This window comes from Herpailurus yagouaroundi, unplaced genomic scaffold (genome assembly GCF_014898765.1).
Source record: "Herpailurus yagouaroundi ecotype Mexico unplaced genomic scaffold, PumYag 165, whole genome shotgun sequence".
NCBI lineage: Eukaryota > Metazoa > Chordata > Mammalia > Carnivora > Felidae > Herpailurus > Herpailurus yagouaroundi.
Window position 1 is genome coordinate 26,768,610 of NW_024412406.1, and position 25,273 is coordinate 26,793,882.

Below are 25,273 nucleotides of genomic sequence, written 5' to 3' on the forward strand. Positions count from 1 at the left end.
TATAATCATTTTGTCAAGCTTTATAAAATATGTTTGCGACTCTATTTTTGAGTTGTATTTTGTTTCTAGATTAATCAGAGGCAAATTGCATTCTTCACCAAATTAAGTTTTCTAATTCAGGAATATGGTATATTTTTCTTTCTTTCTTTTATTTATTTATTTTTTTGTGTGTTATTTATTTTTGAGACAGAGACAGAGCGTGAGCAGGGGAGGGGCAGCGAGAGAGGGAGACACAGAATCGGAAAGAGGCTCCAGGCTCCGAGCTGTCAGCACAGAGCCCGGCGTGGGGCTCAAACCCACAAACCACAAGATCATGACCTGAGCTGAAGTTGGACACTTGACCGACTGAACCACCCAGATGCTCCTGGTATGTTTTCTTTTAAAAAAAATTCCCCTTAAATATACATGTGACTTGTTTTCAGATTATAACAATACCCACTCATTGTAGAGAATATAGAAAAGACACGAATCACCCTTTCTTTTCCTCCTTGTTTTTGAAACTCAGGTAGGAAGTTGAGCTAATCATCCTCATGGCTGAGCTAATTGTAGATCACTGGTCCATGGAATGCTCCTTTAGAAGTCAGAGAAAGCTAACTGCTGTCACAGACAACCCCAGTTGTCAGTAGCTCAACCCAGTAGAAGTTTATATTTTGCTTGCTTCCGTTTTGAGTCACGCAAAGTGAGGTAAGGACTTTGCTCATCCAGGGACCCCACCTCCTTCCTTGCTGTGACTTCCTTCCCAACCCCAATACCAACAATGTATTTTTTACATTCAGCACATGTTACTATTATAGTCATAAGGAGCACTCTAATAAATTACTCTGAAAAGAAATGAATTCTTGAAATTTATATCATTGGTCTTTCTAATAGTAGTATCTGTTTCTATTTGATATCGGTAATAGTTTCTACACATATCGTCACAGCGTATGCTATAGTTCCCTTTGATAAAGGAAGGCTTTTATAAACCGCTAGACCTCTGGCCAAACTGTACAGAAAAAGAAAATTTCCTTAAAACAAACAGACAAAAGAATATTTTAAGAAAAACAATCATATAAAGCATAAACCCTAATTTTGTGGAAGAATCAGGCATTTAGACACTTCATCTTTAAAACAATTTTTTTTAATGTTTGTTTATTTTTGAGAGAGAGAGAGAGAGAGAGACAGACTGTGAGTGAAGGAGGGGTAGAGAGAGAGGCAGATACAGAATGTGAAGCAGGCTCCAGGCTCTGAGCTGTCAGCACAGAGCCCCATGCGGGGCTCGAACCCATGAACTGTGACATCATGGCCTGAGCTGAAGTCGGACGCTTAACCGACTGAGCCACCCAGATGCCCCCACTTCATCTTTTTTAAAGCACTTTTGTTCACTGACAGTTTTTCCTTTTATTAATGTTTATTATTTAGATGTTTACCCTCTTTGTGATCTGAAACGTCTCTGCTTTTAGAGTGGTTCTGGAGAAACATTCTGTAGCATGTTTCAGAAATAAACAAATGAAATACACTTAGAAATTGATATAATTTCATTTTAAACTTATTTCAGATTTGACAGAACTCAGCTTCGTTTACTTTCAGGTTTCAATCACTTTGTCTCGAGACTATGCCTGAGAATATGGCCTTCCGCCACCTTCCCTTCTCAGACCCACAACGACTGCTCTCTTCTTGCACTTAGAAAGAATCAGGAACTCAGACTTCTGTTAAAATGACCACAGTGTACTTTATTTAATGATTTTGGTACCTTGTGTTGCAATAAAATAAAAAAAAAATCTACAAAATCCAAATATATAAAATTTCAAGTTTTCTTTTTTTTTTTAAGTTTTACAAGAAAAAATCATGTAACCAAGGAAATTTGCTCGTTATGAAGCACTACTTTCCACTTCATTTCATCACAAATTGCAACTTACTTAACAGACCAAAATAACTATGGTATTATAGTACATCAAATACACCACACACTGTGCTTTCCACTAGAGCACATGGGACCGCGGCCTGAGATGGCGGCCTCCAGCCAATAAAGACACTCTTACAATCCGAACGCTAAAGGAATGTTTGGATACATGGAGTTTGAATATATATATTTACAGGAAGGAAAAGAATTTCGTAACTAGTTTAATTCTTCATTTCAAATAAGATTCCAAATACATTTGTACAATGTTTACAAAGTAAAAGCCCAAGAACCGCCAAGGTTATCATTCGGGTCCAGGCACTGTGCTCGTCCTGGGGGAAATGTCTACACCGTCCTTAAACACACACGTGGGGTCTCTCGGACCTTATTTCTCTAGTGGTCATGGGAGAGAGAAACACAGGAATGGCAATTTCGCACAATCAGAATGTCATGCAGAGTTGACGACAGGGAACTGAGAAATGATTGGTCCCTTCTCTTAGTTGATGCTCATCTGCCACCTGTTACATTTTCTTTTCAGAGATCGCTTTAACACAAACAAACAAAAAAAATTGAACAGGGAAAGGAGCACAAAATATTTAAGGCAAATCAAGCAAATATAGAGCAGCTTTTCTTGGTATTAAGTGGAAACGAATTTTTTTTTCTTTCTTTCTTTCTTTCTTTCTTTTAACCCCAATCCAACTCAGAAACAAACAAACAGAGTTAAGGACAAGCTGCTGAGGGTGGGTTTCTTCCGTCATATATAAATTTTGGAAAATTGCTTTGCACCAAGTATCCTTTTGAAATTTGAAATGAAAAACCTGTTGGTTACAAAGTGCATGGTTTCATGTTTCTAAATGAAAGGACGGTAGCTGAGGTAGTTAGATGTGAAAATTAGTTACTGAAAATAACGCAGAATGAAGGACGAATGTCAGTAGTAAAAATCCTTGCCATTTGGAAGCGGGTTTATGTTGTGCGATGGTTTAATGCTGAGCAAAACGCTCCTTTTGTTTACTTTTTATTTTTTTACTAGATGTTCGTAGTGACACCAGAATACTAAGTTGTATTTGTTTCTAGTTTGCTAGGGAGGGTGTCAGTTTCAGACAAAGTCAGTATTCCCGGTAATTTTGGGGGTAACTCATGCTTTCACCATTTCTGCATGGAAGCTATAACATAAAATGGCATCAGTGATCATTATTAGAAACCTCTGGTCTAAACCGTAAAAAAGAATTCAGTAGAAACTGAGAAAAGAACCGGTAGGAAGGATGATGTCGCTCATACTCTACCACATTTTTTTTTCTTTTTTGTCTTAGCCCTAAATTCAATGTACTATTTGGTTTCAAAGGCGTGGGAACCTCTGGCTTCCTGGCTGCTCTCCTTGTTCTGAGAATGGGAAAAACCTAATGTGCATGTTTCCCTATCATCTTGCGCTCCAGGCTACCAAGCTGGCTGGTTACTGAGAAGAAAAGCAGAGACAATTTAATAGAGACAAGATTCTCACCCAGGTTCCCCGCTCCTCCTGCCCCCTTCACTGAAGAGAGGCTTCAGGTGAGACCTTCAATAAGCAACTTACCGAAAGCTTCATTTTTCCACCGTCCCATACCATCTGGATATGAAAGTTTTGCGATAGTAAGATGCGAGGGGTAAGACTGGATGTAAGCAAGTTGGCAGGCATTCCTTTGGAGCAAGAGAATTTTCTGCCACATGTTTATGGGACAGAATTTACTGGAAGTGACCGTAAGAGTTGACAACTACATTTATAAAGCATCACATATGTGATAATTACATAATGGCTGGTCCACGGCAGTACAATCACATGCATCTTTGCTAAAAAGTAGTTCTCTAAAAAAGTCTTCTATTTTGGGGAAGACTCTAAAGCCTTCCATGTGGGCTGGAAAGCCTTAAGAGTGAAGTAGGGGAGGCTCATACTTCGTTTTCCCCGGAATTAGATGCATAGCTTCTGTCTAATAACATGTTGTCTCCACCTGTGTGTTCATCTCTTTGGTGAGGAATTTCATTTCCATCACTTCAAAGAGTTGTCCAGCTACTACGTTTAGATTCTGTTTTGTACCTTGGGGGTAAGCCTGCCAGTGATGCCTTCTCTCGCAGCGCCCCCCTCATCCTGGCCAGCCCCCCTAGAACGTGCCACCCCGGATCTTATTTGCATGTCCCTGAATCCAGTCCCGTTAACTTCAGTTTCCTTGCACAAAAACAAACGATATGGATATTTCCCTTCAGAAGCAAGGATATTCTGATGCACTTTGGGTTTGAAAAATATTGATGCGCGGAACTTGGGGGTAAAAAGTCAGAGAAATCCAAATCATTTTGACTCGCTTGCTATACTCATATTTTGAGTCTAAAAAAAAAGGTATTTGTCTTAAGTGTGGCATGGCAACATAAACATTTTTTTTTTAGTGGATCAGGCAATTGCCTAGGTTAAATTCATGCTCCAGAAAGCTTAATACCATGCATTAGAAATGTATAACCAATGTGAAATTTTAAGCTATACCACTGGCAACTAGATTGTAGAATCCAGAAGAGATTATGTTGAATGTGTCCTTTATGTAGTTCTAGGCACAACATGATTTTAAACCCATTTATCAAGATAAACTTTCTGAAACCTTATTTCGTGTTTTTAAGAGCATGCATTTTTTTTTTTTTGCAAAGGAATATAATTATTAACTAAGGGCACAATGACAGTATTTATGTACATAACTTTTCCTTGTGAAGTCACAGCATTAAGACATTATCTGAATTGTTAGTATAGTTTAATGGGTATATTCCTACGTTATAATATTACCGCCCCGACTGAAAAATGATAAATATTTATAACCCCAAATTATGTGATTTAGCACTAGTTCTTATCCGGACTAAATATTTAAGTAAGAAAAAGCATGTGACTTTTGGGGGAAGTCGTACAGGATGTTCTCTATGGTTGTTTCCCCACCATCTCCTGTGTCCTATAGTTGAATACTCAGATCTATGCATGTATGAGGATACATGTATATCAATATATAGCTGAAGCCCTTGTGTAAACACTTCTCTGAAAATCTTGAAATTTATTTATAATCTGAAAAGAAACCAATTCAGAAGTTCCAGGCATAAATAAGGCTTTACATTCTTTTATTGGGTAGTAAAGGGAGGGATGTGTCATCTAAGAGTCAAAAAAGAACTTCACCGGAAACAACACAAAATCTAATCTCAATAATATCGATTAAAAATTTTCCCTCCTGGTAGTGGGTTCCAGAACACCACTTGGCAATCGTGAGTCCTGAACTCAGGTATCAGGCAGGCATTCTGGAAAATGTAGTTTGGGGATCAGGCATGCAAACTCTTTAGGCATCAGAAGGAGCCCAGTCTTTCAGATATATTTAATAACTATTTCATAAAATTCAGCTTGGCTACGAGGGAAATCGTCCTTCCGTACGAAGCTTCTCAATGTTTGTATGAAAGGAATTAATTTTTGTCATTAAAAGCTGATAATTAAAACAAAAAAAAAGTTCTACATAGACCTTTGAAGAAAAAGTTTCACTTCTGCTAAGTGATCACAAATACTCGTACTCTCTGCTTGGTGATTTATTGCTGTCGTGTTACTAAGCTGCCTCCACTTCCCCCTCCTGTAGCCTATTTCAGGGCTGCGCACAGGCCTCCTTTGCGCTGACACCGCTACTCAAGTGCCGACGCACTTTACCAACTTAACGCATCTTCACAAAATCACTATGAGGTAGGTAGATAAAGATTATCTCTCGTTTACATATGGGAAAAAGGAGGCTGAGGGCGAGTTTCTGAGGCTGAAGGGACCGACCAGGAATGAGGACTCAAGGGGCACAGATGCTAGGCCCCTGTGTGTGTGTGTGTTTCCACCACTGGACCATGGCCCTTCCATCTTCTTGTCTCCAGAAAGGAGTATACTTCATAGTGTGAAAGGATACTGTTTCGTAGAATATATTTAAGTATAATTACAACAGCCGTTATATTCAACTCAGGGACTTTTAGTTTTCTACCAAACCACAAGTATCATTCAGTTATTACATAATAAAAGATAACTGAAAACACAACAAACCAAAACACCTACAATTTCTGTAGTTGCCAACGGATTGTCGCCTCTTGGTTGCCAGTTGACTGAAACACTGAACTAAATATCCTGTCGATAACATGAAAGTAAAAAGATTCGGGAAAAGATCTGGCGAAGTCAAAAATCTCAAGGAAAAAGAAAAGCAAAGCCAAACCGGGTTGGTTTGTACACCTGCGACAGGAAGTGGCGGCGCGGTGGTCCCGAGGGCTTTCACAGGTGGGGGGCTAGCAAACGGGGTCAGCCATCCGAAGGAGCGTTTTCAAAACACAGTCAGCACAGAGCAGCGACACCCAGTGGCCGGAGGCCCTTGCTACACAAGGTGGAGCATCCAATTGATTTCGGAAACGTCTGCATGTGGTGGGAGGAGGGACCCAACAAGGACATGGGCAATGCCTACCCCACGAAGTCGTTCTAAGTTGGCGCTGAAATGTAGCATTTGACGCAATCAAAACGCTAAGAATGTACAAAACATTTAGATTTTTCTCTGGAAATGCTCTCGTGACCTTTCGATCGCGCTCTGTGTGCCTGCTTACGGTCAGTGCCTCGGAACGAGTTCCGCAACTTAAACTCACAGAAGAGAAAATCGGTCGGAATAACTTGCCTGTTTTCCTGTCCAGCCTCAGAATAGAAAATGAGGTAAGCACCCAATTTGATGAAATACACACACTCACTAGTCCAGAGCCAAGTCAGAGGAAACAAGGAAGGAAACGTCCCTAATTAGTCACAAACACAAGAGTCATACGACTATCTCAAACTTTCTTTCTGGAGAGTGAACTTTCCTTTGACATTTTCTCTTTTTTTCTGTTTTCTGGGACTACAAAGACAACACTACTCTTCCACTGTGTGTAACCAGTCAGTCCTTGGCAATCAGAACGACATCAATAAACCAAACCAAGTGTGCATTTTGTATAATTTGGGAAAAATAGCTTTTACTTCTGTCCACACCACAACATGCACCACGAAATAACTGCATTGAGTAGTTTAAATGATTTTTCTGCTTCAAAGATCTAAGAAGTTCTTGCAATGGAAACTTCCTACTTGAAGAATAAAAAGTTAACGACTCTGCATTTCCCTTGAACTCTTCTGTCAAGTAGACTTTGTGAGCGAGTAAGACCTACATGAAGAGCAGAGGGGCAAGATAAAAGGATGGAAAAGAGCTGGATAAAAAGTTTCCTCGGCAGGAAGGAGCCGTGTGGCAGGCCTCCAGAACCGGCTCGGTGAGGGAGGTCTGTGCCTCAATCACATCGGAATACCCCCCCCCTCAGGACAGCCTCCCAAACCTCTCCCACTCTTGGGTGTGCCAAAAGTAAATAAAAAAAATCAAATAGCATTTGCTCTGCATTATTTATTCCTCTTTGCACAACAAAGAGATTGTTAGCAGCAGAATATCACCAGCAACAGATTACTGCAACAAGAAAGTTAAATTTCATTACCTACAACACCTGAGCATTTTCTGTCTATCCAGACAACACCCGACTACCAGATGAAAAACCGTATCATTCAAACATCTGGATTTTCCCAAGCAGCCAAACGTTTGACCTCACCAAGACCAAATTTACTCCTTGAGTGACCTCCTTCTTCACTTTTCATTGGGATATTGGCATTCATGTGGGCAGTCTTTATTTTTTAACAATGCCGTTGTGTCTGCTTCAGTTTGGTGAAGATGTGTCAGTAATCATCCGGAAAATTCAGATGTCGAAAGCCCCTAAGTTAAAGGAAACTTAGTCATGAGAAAAAAAAAAAATCAGAGCTTTAGGGCTATCAGTACTCTAAGTGGTTTCGTGTATGGTGAGAAATTGCTTCACTGTCCACTCTCTTTTCACTTCCCTTATTCTGAAAATCATTCTCCCAAAGTTATGTTTCCAATTTGCGGATAGAGACACAGACTTGGAACGTGGAAACCTGTTTTAGTGAATTTGAACATGGAGGCTCTCGTGACGTCATGACGTATTTACAATGGGATGATGAGTAAGGCCATAGTAACCCTGAATCTCGTTGCTGTTGAAATGAGGGATAATTCAATGGTTCGTGTTCTACCAGCAAGAGTACTTACAATACCTTTGAATATCTCATCTTGTAATCCATCAGAAGCTCTTGGCATGCAGAGCTAGTTAGCAGCATAGGGGCCAATGACCAAGGAGAGCTGTTCCCATAGAGACTGAGTTAGTCTCAGACATGAAGTCCCTGGCATCTTCTCTGTCTTCTGCCTTGGCCCTTCATATATGGATGTATCTATCGTCATAGTTATGGAATAGCAGGGTGCTACCTTGAACCTCTGCTCTCTAAAAAGGCAAATATTCCTCATGAGCCACTGGTGGGCGTCCTCTTCAGTCACCTTCTGTCCCAACACAGCTTATAGTCAGTCTCACTCATGAGCCTTGCTTAAGAGGAATGTTTATTGCTCCCGGGTTCCCCACGGTCAACCAACTCATTGTAGGTTTCAGAGTTGCTTTGTTGCCCATTTTGGCTTTGGAGTTCAGGAAATTAACATTTCCTTTCACGTACTAGTTTCCACTGCCTTGCAATTGAAAATAAGTCACACGGTGGTAGGCCAGTTTTTGCCATTAAATGTCAGTGCTTGAGCCAAGAGCTAGTTCTGAAAAATGACTTTTGTCATCGTGTTCAGCACGATACTGGAGCCCATAACTGAAACTATCGTTCAGTAGCTCTTGGTACACCTTGGAGATAGTCACCAAGATGATCGCTCAGGAAGGAGAAACATCCTTGAAACACAAGAAAAAGGATCCTTGCTTCTTTTTTTAAAAAATGTTTCTGTTAGGGTGCTTATCAGATAAATCTGATGGCTTTCACTCATTTATCTGGGGTTCATTCCTAAAATTGCTCTACCAAAAGGTCAGACAGAAACTTTATAAGAACAGACGGATGCCCGACTCTTGCAGACTATGGAACTACCATCTGAGGTACATTCATTCTTCCGTTACAGCTCAAACCATTCTTGGAAAACAGAGAAGCAAGTGGGAAAGAACCGTGATTTTTTAATTGCGAGATTACCTGTTTACTTTGAAGCAAACACTTAGGCAATCAAGAATCTCAAATTGACGATCTTCTAGCTTGTAACCGAGACGTTGCAGGGTCTCAGAAGGAGCAGGAGAGCCAATTCCACACGGTCGCCTCGGTCTGAAACTTACCAGGTCACCACCCAGGGAAGGCAGGAACCAAATTACTGAATAGTTCCATCCGTGCAGATTTTTACCTCCGAAACTGAATTACAGGTTCAATTTTTAGAAATTGGTTTTCACACTGCTGACAACTGTAGCCTCAACAAATGAAGGGCGGCCACTGTACTCAGGTCAATCATTAAAGAGGTGACAATGACATTTTTTTTTTTTTCATTTCCAAACACATGTAGATTTGTATCCATTGAACACGAGTCTCTGTGACCCAGTACCTATTCTCAGAGCTACACAAGCCCCAGGAATCCATTGACTTTTTTCCTTTACCATCTTTCTTAATTTCTTTCTTTGTTTCAAAGCAGCGCTTCCCGGAAAAAACAAATGAAGCGGATGAATATTCATAGCATGAATGATGAGGAAGCAGGTAGCACGAATTCCTTAGTGCTCCTACTTTCACAGAGGTCTTTCTCTTCAGGCCTGGGCACAGCACGGCAGGAAGTGCTCTCTCCGACTAACTGATTAATTTCCCCTTGCTTGGCTACAACATTACAAGTCAAGAGTTTGCAAGATTAAAGGGTCTGTTGCATTACTTAACGCAAATCACCTTCGGTAAAGCTTGACAAGTTCCAAGATGTTTCTGTAAAAAAAAGAAGGGAATCGATACCATCAGCAATATACACCTTTGTGACAGTCGAGGCTCACATTTCTGAGTGACTGGCTCGTCCCCCTTCCCTTTCCTCGTAGCGGGAGAGATTTAGTCGTCTTCACGGGGCACCGAGAGCCTCTGATTCACACCAAGGGAAATGTTTCACCCCAGACTTCAAAACGTATTCCAGCGATCCACTTCCTTTTCTATGTACAATACATTAGAGAGCTTAATAAGGAAAGTTGAATATTTTACTTCTTTGAAAGCAGGATATGAAATGACAATTCTTTGACCAGCTGACAGATCTCCTTTGGTTACCTGACAAGTGCTACTGCTCCTAATTTGAATAGAATAAGAACCTACAGTGGTGTAGGGGGGGAGGGGGATAGAAAGCCCGGGTCAAAAGTTAATTGCTAAGTTAACAGCAGTACCCCACACACCCAAACTCCAGTGCTCCTTTTTCAGAATCGCGATGGATTGAAATGCTGACGTTGAGTGCGATGTGTTCTACTGGTTTGGAACCAAAATAGGAATTTCTCACAATGAGAGAAACCTGAGCTATATTTCCAACTCACTTAAGGGTGTTGTAGAACTCACTGATAAATGAATTAATTTGAAATAATGAAGAGTGTTGATCTGATACAACTCCATACCAGAATGCCACTAGAACAGTTAAATTAAATTAGCTGAAACGCCCAGCATCTCCATTTGTTAATATTTGTAGCACTTAACTGAAATAAGAATTTGATTAGTTCCATTTTAATGCAAATCAAGCCATAGAGAGAGGAGAGGGTCACCAGCTTAATTTGATAGATGGGAGTATAATAAAAAAACGAAACCTTACATTTTCTGAAATTCTAATAACAGCGTTAGGTGACAGGCTTTAATAACAACACAAGAGAACATTGTGTGTTGGTACTGGACTGGTAATATTTGCATATCAAGTTGATTAATTAGTTTTGATGTTGATCTGTTTTATCATCAGGATCTTTGCTCTGCAAACATCGTATCAGTAACTATACTCTTCTTGGCTGGTGCAACGGCTGAAATAGCAATCGTGGTAATGGACTACTCTTGGTGGCATGAACCTAGAAATCCTACCTTAGACCTCCCACCATTATAAGGTCAACTGTTTTATTGATGCTTGATGGGACTCACCAAAGAATTCTTCGAATTATTCTGTGCTCATACAAATGCTCATACAAATTAATATGTGTTTTCCCTTTCCTTAAAGAACAAATGGGTTTAGGCATTCCCTGACTGGAATTATTTCACTTACAGAAAATTAGTTATGCAAATTAATAGTTATCTTTAAACGATACACCCCGTACATCTGTGGAAAGCCAACCACTTGGCCATATTGCGGGGAGAGACTCAGTTTGGGTGCTATGCCAGCACTGAGTATCCAAATGAGGTGAGTCTGGCCGTCCTGACCCGTGAATGTAATGTTGCTCTTCTGGGCGCAGGAAGTATGGCTTTCGACCAACCTCTCAGGTTGCAATAGCCGAGTTTTAGGCCTGGAAATTTGTTATTCTTAAAAAACTACTTTGCTGGAAACATGTCGTATGCACTAAGGATGTTTCCTGAAGATTATTAGAAAAGCCTTCAGACATGTTAGAGGCATCTGAATGTCATGCATCTTTTCTTTAAATTTTATTGATTTGAGTGTTCTCTACACCCAACATGAGGCTCGAACTCATGACCCCGAGATCAAGAGTCAGATGCTCCACAGACTGAGCCAGGGCAGTGCCCCTGTCATGCCTCTCCTTTAAAGGAATTCGGATATGATTGTTTTGAGTCAAGTGCCATGTGCCAAAAAAGTGTTTCAACTTTTCTTTGCTGCGCTGTGACCTTGATTTAAAGACATCCAGTGTTGGAGAGGCACAAAAACCAATTATAAAATTACTTTTCTCTTTATAGATAGTCAATTGTTGATTTATCTTTATGTTGATATCGTTACCTTCTGTTTGTCACTGTATGTGGCAGTTGTTTGTTGTGAGGCTTAACATCATATAATATGGAGGAATCTATGTGTCTTTATTGCTCTGGTGTAGAATGAAATGTAGATATTACCCAAAGAATCTGTGCAGTAGAGCAAAAAAAGAGTTAAAGTCAGAAGACTCCTATTCTGCTACTAACAACCAGAGCGCAAGCTGCTGGAATGTGAGACTCCTTCTGTACTTGGCCTAGCGATGCTCGTCCTGTGGAGCATGCTTATGGGACAGATAATTGAAGGAATCCTGATTACAAAAATCACCTGATCTCTTTGGACCTTGATTGTCTCATCTATAAAAGAAATGTATTGACACAACCCTTAGATCTCTTTTAGACACTATTTTCTACAAAAATTAGTGACTTCTAATTTAACATATCGTCAGAAAGATCTGCTTAAATCTTACCAAAGTAGGAAGAGAGAAGATTGTATTTTTCATACATTAAAGTCAGACTGATCACTGCATCGTTTTCTAAAATAAACACCAAGATTGAGAAAATTTGGGGTTTCTTACTGGCTACCTTTTTAGCATCGATTCCAACAACATCGCTTAAACAACAACAACGACTTAAAATACAATGTCATTGAATGGCTTTTGACTGTCCTCCTGTAGAACTCAGACAGGTTACATCAAAAGTGAGGAAGGAAAGGGCACATCAAGTATTTTATAATAAGTTCAACAAACAGTGGGTGGACATTTGCTTTATTCTTTACATCTAACCTTTCACTCCAAGGAAAGATTCCTCAATTTATATGATGGGTCAAGCCAATGGCATAATAGTGTCAAATTTTGGGAACTGCAAGGCATACAATGTAGAGGAAAATTATGGCAATGGGATAGAATCATGTCACTTCAAAGGTCTGTTGATCTGTCTTTCCTTCCTTCTTCCCTCTCTTCCTCTTTTCCTCCCTTCCTTCTTGCTCTCTTTCTTTCTCTCTCTGAGTGTCAGAGTAAGTACTGGGGTTTAGTTATTTCTCAGATGACAGCATAGAATGACATGTATAGAATACAAGAGAAGAACTATCAGGCCAGCGTCTATTTATCTCCTCCTTAAGGGTACAGTAGGGCCATGGAAGAGGACAGTTGTCTAGAATGGAAGAATAGCACTTATCTATCTACCATTTTTATTTTTAACTTTTCATTTTGGAAGACCTCTTTGACTTCCAAATGAAACTTGCTCTGGGAAATTTCATCATCAGACCATGATTTTATTTCACCTGAAGGCTTATCAAATCAGAAGTAGATTTGGGTGGGAAAATGTTCCTTGGTCCTCTCAAAAAATCTGCAGTAGTTAAAAAGTGTTACGAGCCGCGTTCAATTCTCAGCTCCACGGCTTCCTAGCTGTGGGACCTTTGGCAATTTTAGTATCGCCCAGCTTAAGTTTTGTCATCTGTAAATGGTACTTAATTCATAGATAGTTGGGTGGATTAAGTGAAATCGCACAGGTAAAGCTCTTTAGCACAGCCCTGGGTACACGGTAAGCTCCCCATCGTGGTAAGTTACCGTCAATATGGGGAACTGAGCTGCAAGAAAATCTAAGGGTAACAAAAATCACCGAAGCAAAAATTGGAGTTTGCCAAGTGTTTCTGACGTATTATGGTCAGGATACTATTTGTGTGAGTAAAATATTTTAGCAAAAACAATTGGACATTTCAGGGACATCCAACCATCCCTCACGGAGCAGAACATAGGCCACAACAGGTTGACTAAAGTTTTCCATTTCTGGATTCGACCATGGCATGCGATATAACAGAAGTCTGATTTCTTTTCTTATGGAGTCTAGAGAAAGAGTTACAGATGGATGATCAAACAACGTGATGCCTTAAACACTCAAGGGAGAGCTTCTGAACCCCTCATTTCTGTGGGCAAATGGCTGTTTGCCATTTCTTCCATTTTGGCTTTCCGCTGTGAGCGCAGCCTGTGTTCGAGCTAGCCTAATTGCTACAATTAACAAAATTAAATGGCTCATTGTGTTTTTATACAATTCCGCCCACATTCTGTGGAGTTTCACTGTCTAATGAGTAATCCTGTTGAGACTGTTGATCACAGGCACACGCTAGTCTTCCTGTGTGCCCATTTCTAGGAGGGCGACTGGACAGGACATGCGTGCCCAGAGAAAGCTCTACCGTGGACAGTGCAGCCCCTCTGAGTGAGCAGAGGAGACACAACCCAACGGCTGAGCTCACTTCATAGCCTGATACAGGTCAGGGCCGGAGACTCGGAAATGGAGGTAAGGTGCTGGTGGGGGGGGGGGGTGGGCGCTAGAAGGGAATGGCCCATCCTTAGCCATGTTGGAATGCCCCAGCTTCAGATGGGGAAGAGGGGGGCTTTGAGTCACAAGCTGGCAGAAGCAACCGTTTTGCTTGTTTTCAGGAGTGACACCAGATTGCTGAAGCTAAAGGGACGTGAGCTGATGTGCTTCCATCGCTGGATGTATAGAAACAACCACCTCAGTTCTGCTGTGCATTTCAACCATCCTTCAAGCTATACTTCTGAAAGACAGTCTGAGCTGTTTGTAAACAGGCTTTAAGGAATTCTCCTTAGAAACATAAAAATGCAGGCATATCATCCAAGCTTTATATAGAAACAGTAATGGCTAATGGCAAAGATGTAGGGGACTGCAGAGAAGCACATATGTAGTCTAGAAAATGGTTCATTAGGAAAAAAAAATGGATCCTCGTCTACACATTGGGGGAGAACTCGCTCCACTCAATGCATTTGGAGCGTTTAAAGGCAAGTGTGCAATCTTGCACAATTCCTGGTGAGGACACAAGAGTTTTTCTTCGCTCAATTCAATCGGTTTGGAGAAAGGAACTTTGAGATGATTCAAAACTATTCTATTCAGCTGCTTAAAAGATGAAATCTTTCCGGAGTGAGACAGCTTATTCAAGCTGAAAGCGTTAAATTGCACCTGGGTATTTCCCACAACATCACAAGGATGTTGACGTCTTATAGACAGGGACTGTCAGCTCGGGCCAAAAAGGAGAAGGAAAATATTTGGTCAGTGCTATCACGTCACTTATTCATAGAGCAAAAATAAATCAGGCATTTGGGAATTAAGCATATGTACTTCATTATACTTTACTCTTCAGGTTATCTTTGTATTTTATATTGTGCTAATACTCGAATTGCATGTGCTTGCCAAGTCAGTAAGAGAATTTCTTTTGTTGGTTGTGAGTAGTAACTGAGCGTCTGCAAAGTCAGTGTCACTGAACTAGCCGGTACATAGTTACGTAGGACAGCATCAACGGCTAAGGGAATTGAAGAGACAAGAGTCATTATGGGGGACCAAACTGTGACTTACATGGAAAAAATTTGTTTTCTTCCACGCGAATACTTAAAAGTCTCAGTATGTGACGCTACGTATGTTCTTTAATCTTACATGAGGTTTCATGTCGAAATGCTAAGTTGAAAGTGAAAGAAAGGTATAACATTTTCTTTTAGAAAATTTTATGGTCCAGTGCAAAAAGGGAATGCTAAGCGCAGGACCCCTTCCCCGGCCAAGAATCCGAGTAGACTCAGGCACAGGAAGTCTGATCCCACAGAGAAAGAACCCAGCGCTTCCAATCTGTACGCTAACCAGAGTATTGTTCCTTTTTTGGATTCTCCAGTTACTGTCCGTGGAGGGTTTCACGGCAGATTGAAAATGAAATCTTAGGAAGAACTAAAACACAAGCACAAAAATCCAACTTTGTTCCTTTGTACATTGACAATGTCTCTTTAAATCCTAATACTTTAAACTCTCTGTCATCTGTGTATCTAGCATCTAATAACAGTTCCTGTCACTGCACAGTCTGAGGGCCCTGCCGTGCTCTTCTCGATCATGGAAACGAGATTAAGTCATGATTTTCCTGGGAGGTTGAGGGTTTTGGTTCTTGTACTCTGAAGAAAGTTTGGAATTTGTGGTGGAGATGTCATTTACTTAGCAAGAATTTTTGACTAACTAAAACATCACACTCTTCAAGTATGTTGGACAACAGAGTATTTCCAGTATTGGGGAAATCACGGAAAGATGAAGATTTCTTATGCCCTCCTAAAACTGCATTCTGACCTCCAGGACGAAGCACAGTACATCACTGTTGATTCACAAAGCACTCATTTTGACTCTTAACGTGGTAAAGGAGGGATCAAATTGAGAAATAACTCAGGACTTACATGACTGAGGAGTGGTGGGGCCTGCTGAGTTTGTGTCGATTGACGCTATAATTGTGATCTGTTATTTACTCGTGAAATCAAAGGTACAGTTCAGCTGAGCCATTCAGTTTCCAAAGATCATCACTTACAAGTCTTCTTGGAAATAACGAAGCTAATAACTCATGGTCCTGCACAAAGATGAAGCGTTTTTGCCAATGTAATCACGTTTTCCTTCCACGATGGGGGGCGCAATGTTTTCACCAGTCACTGACAAGAAGAGCGTCTTCCTGGGCCTTTGCTGGCGACCGGGTAAACTTTTCACATCCGGACAAAAGATCATTGTTTTTTAGTGGCAATCTTGCTTGCAGGATGAAATCATGGAGTACTAGGGAAGCACGTCAAGCGATAAAAAGTCATCTATTTTGAAAACATTGCTCTGGGGCTTTGTACCAAAAGAAGTCCTAGGTTGAGCGCTCTGCCATTTCCTGTGGATGTCACGGGGACAGCAGTCTCTGTAGGACCCACCCATTACAGGTGGTGGCTCTAGAACTTGACTATTTTAAGTGGATTGGACAGTCCAGATAACCGAGCAATGAAGTTAAACGGACTTTTCCCCTCTCTCTCTGTCTCTCTCTCTCTCTGTCTCTCTCTCTCTCTTTTTAGTGACTTGGACTAATATTTAATATATCACTTGGGTTAATATAAAACCAGGGAAGGAAGTTTAAGACATCTTCCACTGTGGTCAGGTTCGTGATAATGGATGGATGAAAGTAATCATTTACAGCTTTCACATCCTGGGAAACATTGGCCAGTCTTGACAAGCCCTTTCTAGGTAAGCTGATTCTCTTGTCACCTGATATTCTGATAGCACCCCTGGCCAGGTTCCTGGGGGCACCAACATTGCAAAGTAGGGTGATCTTCCAAGAGACAGGTGTTCTCAATCCGCTGAGGCAGGCTGATGGAATTTGTGGACCAGTTTCGGACATCCCAAGGAATGATGACGCTTAAAGTATTTTAAACGATTCCAGGTCTATAAAAAAAGTGATGATGCCTACATGTATACCCTATATTTTTTTATTACAAAAATATTGAAATAATCCATGAGTTATTCCACTCTGCACCAACTATAAAAAAATACTATCAAAGTTTGACCGGCACTTTTAATGCAACAAAAAGCACCATGACCGAGGACACTGGGAACAGAAAGCAGGGAACGTTTACTTGCTGTACGGAGGTATTTAAAACCCAGAAGTTTGTTGTAAGAGTGCGACTTTACAAACGATTCAAATACAAATCTTAGCTGGATCGAGTGATAAGCCCTCAATCAGTTGGGAAGGGTTTTCTCGTAGCACGGTCACTGCATTCATTGTCTGCTCATACTTACTAAAAAGGGTCCCAAAGCCTCTAAAAGACACATCACTTTGACCTTGGATTGGGGGTGGGGGTGGGGAAAGTCTGTACACAGTGGGGAACTTGATGGTGCACTCTCACGTCCGCGTTTGGGGGCGGGGGGGGGCTCAGGCCACTCGTTCTCAGGTGTTTGGGACTTGCACGTCAGTCCTGTGGTTGGACGGTGTTTGGCACTAGGTGGGTGTGGCCCGGCACGTGCTCACACGGAGCCACGCTTTTCCGCGTCTTGTAACATCCGGGTCAGCCTGTCCCTCTTCTGCCCCTGCACTTACATGCCAGTGTGAGCCGCACAGGCCGGGAAATCTGACGCTCGTTTTTGCCTTGTTTTTCCCGTGCTTCCTCTTCAGGGATTTATTACACGTCTGCAACTGAATACTGACTCGCGATCACCATTTCGTGTACCTCCCGAACTTCTCGAGCTCCTTGGCCTTGTCAAAAGCCACAGATGCGCTGCATAGGATTTCTGGCAGGAAGGATGTTCTCAACGGAAACTTGAAACGAAAAGACAAATCCTGAAATGTGTGGAAAACGAACCATTCCATTGATTCTAATACACATGTAAACAACAGTTGAGTTTGCTGTCCACTGGGTAGGATTTTCACACATGGTGTCAGTTTCCGAATGAGAATGGTCTATGAATTCTTTTCTAAGTGGTACTATTTGTGTTTTTTTCCTGGAGTCTTGAGGGATATGTTCTCTCTCTCTCTCTCTCTCTCTCTTTGTTTTTATATTCAGAATCAGAGCTTTGCATCAAGAAAAATCACCTAAGCTGTTTTGACAGAGGACTGGTGCCATGTGTGTATTAGCAGGTGTGTGCGTGTGTGCGTGTGTGTGTGTGTGTGTGTGTGTGACTGAATAGATTTTTCTGCAAAGATCAGTTGACTCCATCAAAACACCCTATTGATTGGAGGCAACATTTTCCGTGATAATTGTACCCTCTGGTGGACACGCTGAGAGTGGACAGGAGGGCTGGTAGCAACGAGAAGTCCTCCTAAGCCGCCATGTTCCCTTCAGCTGCTGTTTGGAAAGGAGACCACAGCAGGGCAGCCAGCTGATGGGCGGTCACACTAAGCGCATTACAGCTCTCTGCCCTGGTCTAGGACGGAGTTTCATTATTGCCACGGCCCCGCTGTCACCCCTTCACCTGGAGGTTGTGGCCCCTCCAAAGCCTTCTATTTTATAAAGTGGTTTCATACTCCAGCCGCTCCTGAATAAGGGCATCATCTTTGTACTGCAGCCTTGGAGGAGACGGGGAACATTCAAAGGCTAAGATGGCCTTCCGGAGGCTTCGGTCCAAAACGTGTCTCTCCCACGCTGGGTACCTATTCCTGAACAGGTCAATTTTAATGACAGATTCTTCAATCCGTGGTGGGCGAGACGATGGGGTGGACGGGGCTGTGGGCCTCACCTGAAAGACAGGGACGCACCCGTCCCGCTCTGCAAATTTCTGGTCGCGGTCGCTGGCGACACTGCGGTTGTTGGAGATGGACCGGAGCGTGCTCGTGGCCACCTCTGGAGGCAGAGTGAAGGCGGCGACTGGGTCCTCACAAGCACAGCTTGGTGACTGCCCGAACCTGGGTCCGTTGGGGTGAAAGAAGGCATAATACATCAGCATAAAAACGACGCCAGTTAAAAAGCTGCTGAACACCACACACAGCGCCGGGATGGCAAACGCGTCTGCGATCTGGGGAGCCTTGTAGAGGTACCAGAGGGCACTCAAGGCTGTATTTTCCAAAAGAATCACAAAGTAGTAAACGAAGAGCCTACAGCGAGTCCTGCCTTCCTTGACGTTGAACCAGCTGAAAATGTAGATGATCCCCACCACCATGTCGAACACAATCTCTTCCCATTTGGTGATACAGAATTCTGTCTCACAGTGTACGATCCAGAAGGTCATGATGCACCAGTGGAGGACGATGAAGATCCCGAAGTAGAGCTGGAAAACCGAGGCGAAGAGGGCGAAAGTGATGACTCTGGCGGCAATGGTGAAGAAGTGCCAGCAGAACTGGATGACGACGGCCATGTAGCTGATGGGCTTCTTGTCGTCTCGAGAGTCGCGGAGGGCCTTCTGGTAAGAGGCCAGGGCCCAAGCCAAAGACACGAGGGAGGCCGCCGCAGTGAAACCTACGAAGGCAAAAGGGAAGACACTCTGTCAAAAGTGAGATGCAGTGCTGTGCCCTGAAGATGTCACGTGGAGCTGGGAGCTCGGGACAGGCTAACCGTGACATCGGCAAAGCTGTCCGTTTCTCTGAGGTTCGGTCGGGCTAAACGCTCCTGGGGGTCCTACTGTGTGTCTTCGGTGGGCCCCGGTCGTACGGAGGAGTCATGCAGTACAAAGGGAATGCTACTCAAAACCAGAGAGGGGTGTGGGATCTGGAAACGGGGTGGCGGGGTGGGGGTGACTTTCCGTGTGCTGGAAATAAACCAAGGAGGTAGTTTTGTGCGGTGGGAAAATAAACACGGACTGGGGAGGCTGACAGAACCGGGCTGCTGTTTCAACTCTGGATGACTCTGGACAATCACTTCCACTGGCGTCCTCATCTGCAAAGTGGGTGATCTCCAAGGCTCCAGGCGGCTTTGAGATTCTGTGGATGAAAGGGATAAATAATCACCAGAAACTGGGGGGCGGGGAGGGGGGGAGACAGCCGGTTTCCCTTCCTGCTTCTGAACAAGAATGAAGGCACTTCACTCACAAAAGAAAGTCCACTCTTTCTTACAAATAGGAGTCCATAAAACCTTCTTGGCAATGTTTCCTGTGGCCCCTGGTATGCAGTTTGTCCTAACAGAACCCAAATGTGATTCTCCCCGTAGCTTCTGTCCGTTCCTTACTGCCCTTCCCTTAGAAGAAGACGTTTCCCTTCGAAGAAAGATGGCTTATTCTTTCATAAAGACGGGACAGAAATCACCTCAACTCCTTCTCCTATCATTTTATGGACCCCCTTTGGTTAGTACGCTCTCCAAAAGTGTGTCTGCAAGTTTCTAAAACGACTTGTAATATTTCCCTCCACTTTTGCTGCTTCTCCTGTGTCTGAAGTGTCACCCGAATGGTCCAGACACGGACAGAGCTCACCGGGAAAGGCACTGGCCTCCTTCGGGAGAGAGCCCTTTGGGGGAATTCACTTGGCCACTGAAATGTTAGTCAGTCTGCACACTACTCAACAAACTGTCACAAGACTTCCAGCGGCCACTTCTCATGTCCAGCCCCAATCAAGTCGGCAGAATGGCCCAGATGTGCCTCCCAATCCTGAGTTTTGGTTTTCTGGCTCTGGCCAGTACAAAACACCTTCCGTTACCATAACTCTTGGGCAGGTATGGCAACACTTTAGGTCAGTTCAAGGCCAGTACGCAAAGGAGGCTTTAATAATACAATTTCTTTTCTTTTTCTTGTGTTAAAAAAAATTTTTTTTTTTTTTTTTTGCTGCTTTCTTTTTTTCTGGGCTGTTCGGTTTTTTAAATGATAATATAATTTCTATGAGGTAGAAAACACCCACACCAATTGTAAAGCAAATTTGGAAGTGAAAAGAGAGGGTAGGAAGAAAAGTTAGAGAAAGAAGAAGGTGCGACAACGGGAAGTAAAAGGTCGTGGAATGACGACTCTGGGAAGGACACCCTTACTTTCAGTTGAGGACTGAAGACCAAAAAGGTTGTGCCATTTTAATGCCAACCCCTTTGAGGGGCACAGAAGCGGCTCACGACCTCGCTCCTTATCTGCACCGTTTGCCATGGTACAGATTGTTCTGGAGAGTATTCCTTGTGCGTGTACGCCGCGCCCCAGGGCAGGTGCAACACCGGAAAGGTCCTTTCTTTTTCACACCCCGCGCTCGCGCACAGCGCCACCTTCAGGAAGACGGCCACATTGTTGGGCAGGTGGATAAAGCGCGAGGCGACTCGGGGAGTCAGAACCATCTGGGTACCACTTTTCACAGGCGTTCTTAAAGGCTGTTTTACAAAGAAGTGATAAATAGTAAAAAAACCAAAAACCACACCTTACGTGCGCCGCATCGTAAAATCATCCGTTGGCAGATGTAAACCAATTGGAAAACGGACTCGGTCCAAATTCCCCGGGAATCTGCACCCCTTTTATTCCATGTCCCAAGAAAGCAATCCAGCCTGCTTCAAGACACTCCAGGAACTTGTTAAGGCAATATTCTGGCAGTAGAAAAGTAAGTTCCTCTCAGCTTTGCTCTCAGCGTATCTTACGATTTAAGACGTAAACTTTTTGCCTACAGCGGAGGCCAATTTCCTGTCCATTTATGACCGCTCCCTTCGTGAATTCTCTGCTTTAGCAACAATTAGAATTTCCCTGGTTCATTTGAGGTTTTGTTTTTTTTTTTTTCTCCTTCTGCTTAGCAGTGAATTTCTATAAGACAAATAATAGGCCTGAACGGAAAATATGGGGCAACCTTAGAGTTATTCCTCATTACAAATTCACACCCCCATGAAGTGCTTAACGGAAGAATTGCAAAAATAAAAATAGTACGTTGAACACCTATATACTCTTTGCCAGGATTGTCATATGGCTTCCTTTGCTTTATCACTGCCCACCCCCACCCCTCTTTTTCTCTCTGAACCATTTGAGAGTAAATTGCGTGCATCTAGGCTGCTGTGGTCTGAATGTTTGTGTGCTCCCACGTCCCCCTCCCCATTCATGCGTTGAACCCCTAACCCTTAAAGATGATGGTATTAGTAGGAGGGGCCTTTGGGAGGTGCATAAATTATGAGGGTGGGGCTGTCATGGATGGGATTTGTGCCTTGTAAAAGAGGCCCCAGAATGCTCCCTAAATCCCTTCTGCCACCTAAGAATACAATGAGAAGTCTTCAACTCAGAAGACAGCTCTCACCAGAGCATGCTGGCCATGATCTTGGACTTCTAGCTCCCGGAACTGTGGGCAATACATTTCTGCTGTTTATAAACTACCCAGCCTGTAGTATTTTGTTACAGCGGCCCCAAAGGACTCAGACAATGGTCCTTTACCCTATTTCCTATGAATAGGGGTCTTCTTTTAGATAACCAAGTACATTTGCCAACGTTAGTGAATTTAACATTGATACCATACTTTTTTTTTTTTCTAATCCACCATCAGTATTCTAATTTCATCAGTTGACTTGAACAACGCCCATCGTAGGATTTTTCCCTGCGGTACAGAATTGAGTCTGGAATCGGAGATTGCGTTTAGTTGTGTCATCAACTTAGTTTTCTTTAATCAGGCATATTTCCACCGACTTTCTTTGCCTTTTTGACATTGGCATTGTTTTGGAGGCACAGTACCTAAAAGAAAAGAGTGTGCCTTGTTTTGGGTTTGTCTGTTTCCTCACAGTTACTTTCAGGTTAGGCCTCCCGAGCCAGAATATTACATAAGTGACACTGAACAATAATTCTCCCCCGACACCATTAAGATATTAAAATATAAGGATTCCTCCAGTAGTCCCAAGAAGCATGTGATGTGTCCGTCAGCATTTTCTTTGAAAGTAATGAATAGCGTATCAGTTATAAAACTTCACTCTGAAATCAAACTCTCAAAAACAGAGGACTCGGCGGGATTATATTATTTATTAAAATGTTAAAATAGGTGATGAGACCTCAGAGCTTGTCTACTGCAATGATCTATCTTTTTTTTTTTTTTTTAATTTTTTTTCAACGTTTATTTATTTTTGGGACAGAGAGAGACAGAGCATGAACGGGGGAGGAGCAGAGAGAGAGGGAGACACAGAATCGGAAACAGGCTCCAGGCTCTGAGCCATCAGCCCAGAGCCCGACGCGGGGCTCGAACTCCCGGACCGCGAGATCGTGACCTGGCTGAAGTCGGACGCTCAACCGACTGCGCCACCCAGGCGCCCCTGCAATGATCTATCTTATAGAAGCGAAACCGTTTCCCGCGGGGAGGTCACGCGATTGGTCTTCCCTCGTTCTTTCCCCACGCTGGTTTCTGATGAAAATTATCCTTCTGCCCCAAAGCGAACTCCCTGCGTCCTGGAGAAAGGACCCTCTCAGTTATGCCCTGTCTCTATATTCCAGCCCTGCGTCTTCAGGAGCACAGGATCCCCAGGGATCACAAACAAATGACGGGCCCCCTTTAACCTCAAGAATCGCTCTTCACTTGATTGAATCTCTTCTTTTTTTTATTCCACACCCTTTCCCATTTTCCCTTCGATTCCTCGTTTCTGGTTTCTCCATTTTTATCGGCTCCTCCTTGAGATTACTGGCACGGGCTGGGATGCTGGCCCTGGGCCTCCTCCTTCTCAGCCCCTCCCTGAGAGACTCCACACCTCTTGAGTTTCCCAGTTCTCAGCAAACCCGTCCCGGAACCAGATGTCTCCAGCCCCAGAGCCGTGTGTCTCATTATCTACCCGAGCACCCCCAGGCCTACAGTCTCCGTGTTCCAGGTCCACAGGATCGGACACCTGGAAGGATTCTGGCTGTAGATGACAGTGTTTGCTTTCTCGTGGAAAGAAGACAATTCTTCTTCGTGTATGCTCCCTGTGGTTGGTATAGCGCCCTTCTCAGAATACGAGAGGACGTAAATTTCCGGAGACGCAGCCACAGTTCTAAGAAGGTGATTTTGTATGCAGCTTGCCTGAGAAATACCATGTTGCCAAGCCATCGGAATCCAAGAGTTCACAACCTGTGCCCTTTGGGTGTGTTGCATCTGAAGGGATCCAGAATAAACCACCGTGGCATAACAATTATTTAAGCTGAAGGCATTTGAGTTCCTGGAATCTCCCCCACTTTTGAGAAGGCATTTGTTCTCCCCGAAGTATCCTTCTGCCCCGCCCCATTCCCTACTAAGGTATATAAACTCCAGGGTGCCTGGGTGGCCCAGTTGGTTACGTGTCCAGCTCTTGATTTTTGCTCAGTTCGTGATCTCATGGTTCAGGAGTTTGAGCGTCACATGGGGCTCTGCACTGACTGCGGAGCCCGCTTGGGATCCTCTCTCTCCCTCTCTCTCTGTCCCTTCCCCTGCTTGTTCCTCTCTCTCTCTCTCTCTCTCAAAAATAAACTTAAAAACAAAGATACATAAACTCCAAATTCTAATGACCTCAAGTCACGTTTCCTTGTGAAAACCTGTGTGCACACACAAGATGACATACATGTCTTACATCTTTACACACGTGATTACATATGTAATTAAATCTGCATTTTGTCTTGCTAATCTGCCAATGTAATTTGCAGGCCCTCAAACAAAGACCTAAGAGGGTAGAGGAGAAGTTCGCCTTCCAGAAAACTTCTGCCCGCCGGATTGATTCTGGTTGACCCCACGTGTTTTTGTTTTCTCACTGCAGTCCAAACAACTGATCTGACTTTGACTAAAAGGGTTTAATGATCATAAAGTCAGTGTGAGAGTTTATTCCATCATTTTGAGCTGAATGTGTATATTTGGATAAGATGTGGCAAGGGGGACGTAACACCTTTGGAACTGTAACCTGAGAATTTTTATTTTAAAACCTCTAAATGGGGTGGGGGTTTCTCCTCCCTCCGTCCTTCCTTCCTTTCTTTCTTTTTTTTTTTTTTTGTTTTTTTCTTTCTTTCTTCTTTCTTTCTTTCTTTTTCTTTCTTCCTTTCTTCTTTCTTTCTTTCTTTCTTTCTTTCTTTCTTTCTTTCTTTCTTTCTTTCTTTTCTTTAAATCCAAGTTAGTTAACATTCTAGCTTCTGAGATCCGTGCACTTGAATTGTCACATACATTGCTTAGCCACTCAGACTAGTGTTTCAGAGGAAGTCTTAGATGCTTCCCCATTTTGAATAAAGATTTTTCTCAGAAAAAGGGTTTTGAGTCTCATACTGTCTCGTCGGCTAATTAGCATTTCAAAGGGAATGGATAGGAATCGATACTGGGCTGTCCAAGTGAACAACAGTTTTGACTTTCTTCTTTCTTTTCTCTTTGCTTTTTACGGATGTCCTTTCCCCTGATGGTGTTTCCGTGTCTCTTTTGTGTCTTTGTCTTCCTTCTTTTTCTTCTCCTTCTGTCAGTCTGTCCTTCACCCCCGCTTTGCATCTGTTCTGTCCTT

The 25,273-nt window shown here is 42.8% G+C and overlaps 1 protein-coding gene across 1 annotated transcript in view; it reads right to left on the reverse strand.

Annotated features, from left to right (window-relative positions):
* Nucleotides 1-2,566: 2,566 nt before the first annotated feature.
* Nucleotides 2,567-25,273, reverse strand: part of XKR4 (XK related 4) — a gene marked incomplete at its 5' end in the record, with an annotated part of 437,799 nt that continues 415,092 nt past the window's right edge. Inside the window, one exon of the mRNA XM_040487844.1 lies at nucleotides 2,567-19,393. Within this exon, the coding sequence (XP_040343778.1) occupies nucleotides 18,447-19,393 (947 nt within the window). The remainder of the gene's footprint in view (nucleotides 19,394-25,273) is intronic.